This window comes from Glycine max, chromosome 20, assembly GCF_000004515.6.
Source record: "Glycine max cultivar Williams 82 chromosome 20, Glycine_max_v4.0, whole genome shotgun sequence".
Taxonomy (NCBI): Eukaryota; Viridiplantae; Streptophyta; class Magnoliopsida; order Fabales; family Fabaceae; genus Glycine; species Glycine max.
Window position 1 is genome coordinate 1716271 of NC_038256.2, and position 11982 is coordinate 1728252.

Below are 11982 nucleotides of genomic sequence, written 5' to 3' on the forward strand. Positions count from 1 at the left end.
TTTGCATCGCAGTAACCACAATATACACAATAACAATGCATGCAATGCAACTGCAATTATAATTTAGAACCATTGTAAACAACGAAAATCTCCTTATGAATATTTAATAGGGTTGCACATGTTTAAGATTTGAATTTGGGACTACTAATTATCATTTCACACACTAGGTGGTATAATGTTTAGACTATATATATATCTTTTTACAGTTACACTTACCGCAAAGGCCTATTAATATTATTTTTGTTACAAAAAGAAGGTGTGGTACAAGGGGGAGGCACAGGTGTGTGTTGAATGATGAACTTTCACCATCATAATTATTGAAGTGTTAAAAGACAGATCGATCACAAATGTGAAATAAAACAAATATGATTTGGACAATGGATGTTCGTGAGTGATGTGATATGGTGTTGTGTTGTGTTGGGTGTGGGAAGAAGAGACAGACAGACAAGAGAGTCTAAGGACACAATGGCTGGCAACAGCAGCAATGCATATATAAATACATAGCCACCTCACCTCAATTCATTTTAGGGTTTTATTTCATTACTCACCTTGGCACCTTTTCTCTCTCTCTCTCTTTCTTTCTACAGTGTTGTTTATGTCCTTTTCCTCTCTCACACAATATTGCTGCAGACATGCAGTGATGACAATCCTGCAACTTCTAGTTTTGCATAATCGTAGACAAACCCTTCTTTCTTTCCCTCTTCAATTATGACTGCTTCATTTGCACATAAATGCAATTTTTTTCCTTTTTTATTATATTTTTTCTTTCTTTCTTTCTCTTTCAATTTATGTACGTTCGTGGTCAGGGGTGAGTGATGATGATCTTTCACTTCTGCTCTTGGTGGGTCAACGTCAGCAAGCCACGGGAGTTTTTTTTTTTCTTTTGTTTTTGGCTTGTTGAATGTATGTGGAATGTACATATAAAGTTATTTTATTTATTTTTCTTGTTATTTGTTTTAAGGTTAAATATGCTTTTAAATTTATTTTTCTAGTAAAAAATCATAGATGCTTCCAGGACTGCCGTTATTTATATAGGAGAGAATGGAATACGAATTTTTTGTTAAATATATTATTCTCACACATATAAATATAACAAAATCTTATATCATTATATTAAATTAAATATATTTTTAAGTTTATGTAAATATAGAAATGTTTTTTATAAGCAAAAATGAAATATAATAAGCCCATTTGGACTAATTAACTCATTTAGAACATCTCAAGTTCAGACTTCATTTACAGGTTATATGTGAGAGTTTCATATATTTTATGATATTACATTATAATTGTCACTCAAATTATATAATTTCTTTTATCAGCACTCAAAAATTTTAGTTGCTTTAAAACTTCTAGAGGTCCCTAAGAAATGTGACTAAGGTGATCTCTCAAACTCATGTATGCCATGTGATGCTTATTAAGGGTGTTATTAATTGTGAACCATCTGAATAATATATAAAAATTGTGAGCCATCTGAGTAATATTACAGGAGTGTTCGCATTTCCTATTTTTATGTGAAATGTCATTGGATGGAAACACATGTGAATTGTGAACCATCTGAATAATATATAAAAAAAAATTAATTCAACTTTATTTTATTCAAAGTAGTTTGAATTGAACTGAATAATTTAGTTTCTTACTTTATTTGTTAAAAACTCTGATTGAAAATGCTCATGGATTGTTTTTTGGTTGTGTTAGATTTCTTCTTCTTTTTTTACATCGTGTGTATGAGATTAATTCTTGAAGGATAAAATACTACGATTAATTAGGCTCTTTCCACAAGTGGGGATTCCACCTCGTCAAATTCTACCCTTCCAGATAGGGTAACTCGCTTCCCATTAAATAATACTACTCTTAGTTTAATTTTTTTGTTTGAGTGATAGATCATAGGTGTTTCTTAAACTTCTAAGTGAGAGATTAATTCCATTAAGGTGTGTGATTGTTGTTAATTTTTTTTTTATACAATAAAAATTAAACATAAATTCTTTCACTAAATACATATTTAAACTTTTATGGATCAACCTGCCACACTGATTAGGAAAAACAAAAAGAAAAACAAAGCACATGCACTCACATAGACATAAAATAATAAATTAAACTAAATTTTTTAATATTATTATTATTATAACTAAGTTATTATATTAAATATTTGCATAATTTTATCCCACTGGGTCTTTACCAATTGGATTCTCAACATAATATTCAGGTATCAATAGAGTTATACGAAACGTTAAATAACAATATATGAATATATTTTTCTAATTCAATATTATCAATAAGTATCTATATTCTATTATTTAACTTAAAACTCAATGACAAATATATAAAGAAAAAATTATCCTAAAAAAGCACTTGTTGAAAAAAAAGTAACTTTTGTTTTTACCCTTAACGCGTCTCAAATAAAAAAGTATACAAGTAATCTCAAATAAAATAAATCTAACAAAAAAAAAATCCTTTGATAATGGTTTTGAAAAGAAAGTAATAAAGAAGAGTATAATTTTCTTTTCAAGTAAAAGTATATTTCTCAATTTAATAATATTTCAAAATAAAAGAAATGAAACAATAAACTATCATTCTTGTTTCCTTTAAAAATAAACTATCATTCTTGTAAATACCATATGACTATTGAATTTTATAATAAAAAAATACACTTTCTTTGCTTCAAAACTCTCTCAACCAATCATATTATTATTGTAAGATGACTTGATTATATAAACTACATATAGTATGTATATAATAGTGTGCCTGTGTGTGTTTATCCTTATACTATATACATACCATGTGGTCAGGGATAAACAACACAGCTAACTGAATATATTCTTATACATTAATTAAAATTTCAAATGTGTCCCTATGATTTATCAAAAAAGTTAATAACTGTTAATGGATAATAGGATTTATTAAAAAAAATAAAATATAAAAAAAAATTCTTAAAAGCTTTTGCACCATATTTTTTTCTTAAAAAAAGAATCTATTATTGGTTTGGTTTTGATTTTAATCCTATCCATGTCTCGAACCTCAGATCATTAATGTGGTGTTAATGTGTTTTAATAAGCAAACCATTAGTTCATGTTGAGTAGACAAAAAAAAAAAAAAAGAATTTGTAAGACTAAAGATTTATACAATAATTTTCTTTTATTTTTTTATATTTTTTATTTGTTGACAAATGATTTCTGGCAAACTCAAGCTTTTTCATCAAAGAGGACCCACTGAACTTAAGCTTTGTCTACCCCTGGTCCTGTGGACATCTTCTTTGTTGAATATTCATTCCTTTACGCAATGAGTTGTTTTCGGCAATGGATTTTTTTTCCACCTATACAAGGACAATAATGAATTATTATCTCTCTTTTCCAAACTTTTTTCGTTCTTCTCATCCTCAAGAGTAAAAATGATCTCTTTCATAGCACAATGCACTTTGTTAACTTGAATGAAAAAGGGAATATTCGACATCGACAGTTCTTTTAAATTCATGATCACGAGCATACCAAATGTTTGATAACAGATACAAACAAATCCGATGCAAAAAGCTGAAACTCTTTAAACGCGGAAAGAAGCTGCTTGTTTAGGCAGCAAAAGCCATTATGGGTTATGGCAGAAATTCTTTTAACCCATTTCATCAAGTTTTTATAAAGTGAATAACACTCACATAATCATTTCGTTACAAGCTCACATATATATATATATATATATATATATATATATATATATATATATATATATATATATATATATATATATATATATATATAATTTTTATCATTTCGTTACAAGCTCACAATATGCCTTTTTGTAGGAGTAAATGCTTCAGTGCCAATGTCATTTTAAGGGTAATAAGCTATTCGTTAGACTAGATTTCATTACAAAAAAGAGAGAAAGATAAAAACTATTTGTTTGATTGGATTAGTTAAAGGGAGGATGTATTGGGGCAATATAGGCGAATTAACATTGCCAATATTTGTAAAATTAATTATAATTTTAGTAACATTTACAAAAATAAATTTTATCAATTCAACATGTATGTTAAAATTTAAAATTCTCAAAAAATAATTTAAATCTAAAATTGTTAAAAAAATTAATTAATATTTTGTTACATTACTTCATTTTAATGTATATTATGTTAGATTAAAAATAACTAAATATTTATTACTACATGATTACATTAAAAAGTCAAAGAAATTTAATTCAGTTAATTGAATAAATATGTAAGTTGTTATAAATTTCCTGGATTTGATTTTCACACATAAAAATCATTAAAATTTCTAAAGTGTCTATTATATTGTAATTAATTTCACAAAGTTTGAGTTTTAGTGTCAGTTAATCTTATATCATTGCTGGTTTTACGTACTCAAATATTGTTCACTCCAGAATCCAGACGTAATATGATAACGTCCTAGCCTTGATTCAACATTCATATATACTCCCCAAACACTTCTGCTTCAGGGTCGATGTGCTCTAAACCAACCTCTACCCCACCCCATTAGACTGTGCCACACGACTAGTATACGTCCAGAAAGTGGTGATGGGGAGCATATTCTTAACTATGTACGTTTCCATATAGTATTGAGATTGGTTTGGCTAGCTAACCCACCTTGACATTGTTTTTTTCTACTGAATAGCTAAGTCATGATGATTTATGTCTTAAATAACCCATTGTATGTTATCGTGCTGCCATGAGGTTTTGGTCACCTCGATCTAGGGTTCACCAAGACGGCAAGACGTGGTTGTTTTCAAAAGCATTATATTTCTGATCTTTAGTGTGTGCACCTTTGAGTGAACTTTAGATAATTAATTTTGAATGAAATTAAATTTTATAAAATTGATTTTAATTAAAATTAAGTTAAAATAAAGTGTTTTATGTTTAGATGTTTTTAAATTAATATATCTTTTTATCCAATGTAAAAGTGATCTAAAGTTGTTTTTAACTCAAAATTAATTAATTCTTCAGCATATAAAATCAAGTATATATAAATATTCACCTAAAATTATGTTAGCTTATATTTCAACTTAATTATAGATAATTTAATATAATGTGAATCTAAAGGCGGCTTCAACTTTCAATATGGCAGTTGCATATGTAGAGATTAAGCATTCTTTATTCAGTTTTTGTTTTAACCCTTGCGTCTTTCTTATATTTCCAAAGTCCAACAAGCAATCAAAATCTCCTGCGGATATTATAATGACTTGTTTGTTGATGCCCTTGTGAGTCATAGTGACTCATACCTCAAATAATGTTATATACTACTATTTGGTGTTACATTGTTGGTGTTTAAGTGTGAATAAGAAATATCATATTCAATAGAGATGAATATGTTGAGGAATATATAAGTGATAAACTCATGATTAAGTAGTATAAGAGTTGATGGTGTGATAAGGTGACCAAGTGTAACTATTTAGAGTATATTGATGACAATGAATAAACTCTAAGTCTAAGGTTCACATTGAATAGTCGTGGATAAAATGATTTTCTTCTTAAGAAAAGTATAACATGTGAAAGAGTCTTAGACTTGTGGTGAAGATTAATTGTTGGTGTCCAAGTACATAAGTAAGAAATCTCAAATTAAATAGAGATGAGTATGTTGAACAATGTTTAAGCGGTAAAAATCCAAAAATTTTGCTGAGAAAACTCCTAACTAAATTACACCTTGATTGTTTAACTTTTATATAATAAAAATTAAGCTATTAGTAAGACCTTGCATACTTTATATCAATGATATAATAGAATATACATACTAAAATATCATGTATCTTCTACTTGATCTGATTTTCAAGTGATCTATGCTAGCTGTTTTGTATATTGACAATCAAATAGCAATACATATAACTAGCTAGCTACTAACTTTGTGTTCCACTCGAGAATTATATGTGCCAAACACTTGAAAATTGATGTTCACATTATAAGGTTCATTTGCATACGCAAGTCTGTCTTAGTAACAAATCTTTATATACGGTTCTCACTTAATTTCTTACCTTTCGTTCCTTTGTCACTTTTTAATTTCTTCTCAAGATGGCCGTGGCAAACATCTACAATCCACCATCTACAAAACGAACCTACGTACCTACAAGGAAGGTTATCACTCAACTATCAAGCAAACTAACATCTTAATTAGTTACTTGGTAATTAATTAATTATTTGCAAATATATCAGACTAGATGATTAATCATAGTCAAGTCTATGATATCTTTGCATGTACCATATGCTACTCATAAGGTACGTGCATGCCTTGAATATATATCTTCTCCACCTCAAATTCTATGAATATGAACTAATTCTAATCAAGGAATTTACACACTAGAAAAATACATAGTATAGTAATATAAAGCTTGTCAATATAGCTGTCCCTTGCTTAAAACTTAATTGTCTTTTTGTTTTCTTTCTAAATTTTAAGGATACGAATTTAAGTATCACACATTCATTACATGTTAACATTTTCTATATATGGAAAATATACCAGGTGATGAGAGTATAGCAGAAGAGCTAATCTTGAATAAGTAATAAAAAACAAATGATTTAGGATTAAGTTTAAGTAAAACAATCTTGATCACTTATAAGTTATAACATATGATGAAGATGAACTCTTCTCAGTTCTCTCTCACTGGGTGTGTCCCAATGTGAACAAAGACACAGAGATAACGAGAGATAGAGACTCTACTATATATACTGGTTTAATTTGTGTACAAAAACAACGACCCTTGTTTTGCAAATCAATATCTACGCAAAAAGAGTGAGTTTCTCCATCTTGAGTTTTAAAACAAAAAGATATTGAGTTTATGAGAAGCACGTCTTTCCCAAAAACCAGGGACTCGACTCAAAAACTAAAAAGTCGTCGTGAAGTTAATTAGTCAACAAGACAAAAAAACGTTAGGTTCAAATGCACGCGTACAGGTAATTAAACTTCTACATGCATTATCACTGACTCACAACAAAGAGAGAAATGAAACTAAAGGTTTGTGACTTTGAGTCCCAATGAAAACGGCAAAAAACGGAGAAAAAAAAATATAGAAATTAATACCATGATATAAAATTAACTTAACGAGTGGAGAAGGAAAAAGGAGAGAGAGGTTAGGGGTTCAAATTCTCCCGAATAATGTTTTTAACCAAAATAACAAACTAATATTTGTTAACAAAGAAAACATGTATATATATTATAATTCGTTACAGCCAATATTATTATTATTTGGTTTAACAAGTGCATATATGTATTCTAAAATCACATGACATGACATACCATATATCAAGTGATATGATCCCTTTCAGTTTCTTAAAGGAAGAAACTCAAAAAACTGGTTGTTGGAGGTGACTTCAGTGTCCATAGAAGCACTTGCACAGAACATAGATGATTTCCTCTCAGCAAGAGAAATTCCATGTTGGTCATCCCTCTTGTGTGGAAATAGGTCAAGGGTTCGAGGAGCTGCATTTTCTTCACCACCATAGTAGTTTAAACTTTCTCTGTTGATGACTGAAGATGGTAAATTATTATAGTTTTGAGGGGTTAAAAGTTGTGTGTTATAATGCGTTGTTCTTCTGTGTGAAGTTGTAGGAGTTGATGCTTCCATAGTAACAGGAGGGAAACAAGGCATTTCCATAATTTCCTGCAACTTAGCTTGTTTTTCGGCTATGTTTCTCCTCATCAAAACTTGTATGCTGTCTTTCCCCTCAAACTGAGTCCACCCATTAGATCCCTTTTCTGCTATATCCAGTGCAGCAGATTCCTGAAAAGAAAAAATACAGATAGTAAGAAAGTTGGCAGTAATTAAAAACAGTTAAAAACTAAAAAATAGAGAAAAAAAGAGATAGAATAGAGAGAGAAAAAATGGGGAAGGGGAGAATTCACAGACTTCAGAATTCACACTCATCAATTCACCGTCCAACAAAAGTGTGAACACTGATCTAGCACAAAACAGCCCCAACAGAAAGTTAAAAAAAGCAGCTTTTGAAGCCTCTCCTTTTGTCCAAGATATAAAACAACTTAGTTGTTTTCTTTTCTTTTCATTTCATACTTCTTCAATATACTCACTATACCGAGTAAAAGAAAATTGATTTTTGGCTTTATCTTTTATTTCACCTAGACCCTATTAATTATTGGTATTCTATAATCTTTTGGGGTATCTTTGCTTAACAAAGCTGAATAAAATGTTGTAGTAGTACCGCGAACAAAGCCAAGAGTAATTACAGACCTCTGCATGTCCACTGCAGTTTGAAGTGGATGCCCACTTCTTTGTCTCTTTAACTCCACAACCTGTCTCTTTCAACCCTGTGGCCAAAATCCAAACAACACCAAAATTCAACGTCAAATCTTGCATCCTAAAAATCATAAGAAACCACACACTCTTTTGGTTGTAATCATCAGTGCAAGAGTGATGTATAACATAGGAATCTTTTGACCACTAAAAGAACCTTGAATAGCCCCAAAGGCCTAAAAAACTTTATAGTATTAGCACATGATATAATATCTAGCTGTATTAATGCCTTTTCTGAATTTCCCATAACGTACTACTTTACTTATTACTCTTTCTTTCTTTTCTTTCTTACCTTCACCAGAAGAAGAAGCAGAAATATTGTTATTATTATTTTCCTCCATTTCCCTTCTACGCCGCTTCTGTCTCTCTCTGGCCTTGTGATTCTGGAACCAGTAGAACACGTTCTTCCCTTCAATCTTCCCAAACTGGCGTAACTGTGAAGCTATTTGTTGAATTTGTTCAGCTGAGGGTGTTTTTGTGCCTTGCCTATACAATTCCTCAAGGACTAGTAACTGAACTGGGGTTGGACTCCACCTTGTGCTTTGTTGCTGCTGGGACTGCAAATTATTATTATGGGACCCTGTGCTATTTGTCCCTTCCTCTGCTACATTACCTGCACCACAGGACACATGGAAAAACAAAAGAAAAATATGGTTAACCTAAGTGTAAGTTCACACTTCACAATAGCATCAAATTTCCTACCATAACAAATCACATGTTTATTAACCACATTAAAACAAAAATTACAAGACTATATACTATGAGTATGTATGAGAATTTTAAAAATCAATGTGTTTGGATAAGCATTGCACTCATTCCGAAGATATACAAAATAAAATATACAAAGAGTATATATATCCTTCTTCAAAAATATGTTTAGAATAATGACTAATTAATTATCCAAACATGAACTTATAAATATTAATTTGCTTAGGCTTACCAACATGGTGGTTGAAGGTGAGGATGTGGTTGCAGTGGGTGCAAATGCAATAAGGTTGGGCTATTGAGCAGAATGTGGTGATTTTGGGGGGTGCATGGGAATTGAGGGTGGAGTTTGGAGTGGAAGAGTGAAAGGTGCTACCAAATGAATCAGACATGTTGAAGGTTAATTTAGAATCTATGCTACAAGGTCTTTTGTCATAATATTGCACATTGGCTACTATTGTTTCACTTTCAGCCTTTTGGGGTTTGAAAATAGGGTTTCTTTCTGAGAAAGATGTAATGGGATGGGGGTGAAGTTAAAGGGAGGAACTGTGTATTTATAGGGAGAGGGAACGTTGTAGTAAAAGCTTTAGGTGGAGCAGCAAAACCAACAAAAGAGTTGACCAATGTGTGTGTAATAGTATACAATAGTAATAATAGAGAAACCAAGTTAAGTATTCAAATCATGAGGAGAGAGAGACAGGTGGGAAATGGAAAGCATAGAATTCTGAGAGATTTGGAAAGTGAAGGTGTGTGTGTGTGTTTCTGAAAAAGGACACAGCATGATGATGATGATGATGATGTAGTGTTATTAAAGTTGCTTCTTCCCCATATGTCTCCTCTTTCATCCTACACAAACACGCTCACATGGTTAATTTTTTTTTTTCCCTCACAGTGCTTGGTGTGCCTTTAACTCTTCTTTCAAAGTTTTTTTTTTCTCCTCCTCTTGGTTTAAGACACATAACCTACAAGTACACAAAGGAAACCAGTTTCGTATGGGTACTTCTTTGCTTTTGTCTTGTACCTGACAGTTGACACTGTGTGTATGCACACACTACACTTTTGGACAATCACAACTTTTAACACCCACTATTGGAAAAAAAGAATTATCTAAATGCTGCTAAGCAATTAAGCAACTCCAACCATGTTGTGATCTAAGATAGATGTGATGTTTTCACAAAGGTTCAACTTAAATAGTTAAGAAATTCATCTAAACTTAACATCTTAATGTGACCCAAGACATTGCCATTAAAAAAAAATTACTCATTTTCTTCCAATCCATTCCAATATATTTACTCTTAAATAGTGAAGAAAGAATCTAAACTAGAACAATTTTGAGCTAATACGGCTCTAATTGAAGGAATATTTGGAGAAACGAAGATTTACAAGGCCATAGATCAAGATAGTTTCTAAAGGCAAAATGTTAAGTTAAGGCTTAATTTTAAAGTCACACGATTTGATATGTATTATTGATGTATAACTTGTATCGTTTCCTACTTGCGTTTTCTGAATGTAACGAATCTTTTCGTTAGAATTTTTTGCACTAAGTTTACAATTGAGAAGCAGAGGGCCAGGGGATCATGTTGTGTGTGAAATAACAAGCACTTTATGCCAACTATACAAACAGGTATCCTTATTTAATTTCAGCCAAAATGTTTTACTTTCACGTAAATGCAACGTATTTTGGAACACTCCTAAAATGAAGTCATGATTTCTTGACAGCAACTACATAATAAATCAGTCTGTTGCAATTTTTTATGGCTTGCCAGTACAGTTAGATGATACTTGAAATAACATAGACCTTATAATCGAGATCACAATTTTAGTAACCTGACATGATCAACCTTATCTCGACTGCAATAGGTCTTTGGGGAATAAAATGCTTCTATTAATTTGTTTTTGTATATGTATAAAAGTTTAGAATAGCTAGGGAAATACTTATCCCGAGCATAGTTAGGAAAAAACATCAACTACGATGAGAATTTACAATAAACTTAACAAATTGTCCTAAAACTAAATCAAGTATTAACTTTGCAAAAATGCTTAATACATCAGGGCTTCGATCCCAAATTCATGTGTATGGAGGAATACTTAAAAGTGACCAGTCTCTTGAATAAGTCTTGATCAATTCCCGACATATTAGTTTCAGCTGAAGGATATCTTGAAGTTATCCAAATAATAGAATTGTTATATAATATGTAATTTCCTTTTTACTTTTTATCCACATCTTTATAGACAAAGATGTAAGACTAATCATAGAAGTGAGAGTAATATATAGTTAGGTAAAGACATTTTATAATATACATTCACTTTTTCTTTCATATCTTTCACCTCATTTTTTCTTTTTCTTTTTTTCTTCACATCTATCACTTTTTCTTTTTATCTCTAGCTTCTTTCTCATAAATTATTAGGTAGTTTTAAACGATCAATGTGTCTATAAAAATAATTAATAACACTTAATTTTGTGTCATAAATATTAGTTGAGAGACTTGAGACTAAAATAGATTTGGATTACCTAATTATGTTTCCGTCCTTCCAAATTTAATTTTTATATACTCCACAATCTCATTTTCCTAAATAAAAATTACAAGTTTAATAAAGGTTATCACAAATTTACTTCTACTAGCTACGGTCAATTTGCATATGATGTATTATTATTGGACATTTTATTTCAAAACACATCTAATTAAAAAGATAGTCTATCGGATTAACATTTTACGCGTACATATATATGATCATACAGACAACGCGGAAAGAATTAAATGTCAGATTATTCTTTGTTCATGTATCACCAACCTTTTTTGTCATCCATCATTGTCATAAAATAAACTTGCGTGTAGAGCATACTCAGATACTGAATGCTTATTGAATGTAAAGCAAAAACTTTATCGTAAAATTAAGGCATGGCAGCGTGTCTCACGTGTAGAATAAATACTAGCTTTTGTGTACCCTAAAACCGTAAATAGTGGCTATATCATATAGCCAACCTCAAACTCAATCTGTTGTCTCAACTTTGGAAGCTGATTAACTATTGAATGAATAATA

The 11982-nt window shown here is 30.6% G+C and overlaps 1 protein-coding gene across 1 annotated transcript; it reads right to left on the reverse strand.

The window, feature by feature from the left end:
• Positions 1-5588: 5588 nt before the first annotated feature.
• On the reverse strand, positions 5589-9959 carry LOC100788830 (WUSCHEL-related homeobox 1). The gene is made up of 5 exons (XM_006605433.4): positions 9176-9959; positions 8528-8848; positions 8173-8249; positions 7224-7707; positions 5589-6053 (listed from the first exon to the last, which is right to left on the reverse strand). The coding sequence occupies exons 1-4, from the start codon at positions 9330-9332 to the stop codon at positions 7249-7251; spliced, it is 1014 nt and encodes a 337-aa protein (XP_006605496.2). The 5' UTR covers positions 9333-9959; the 3' UTR covers positions 5589-6053; positions 7224-7248.
• Positions 9960-11982: the final 2023 nt, after the last annotated feature.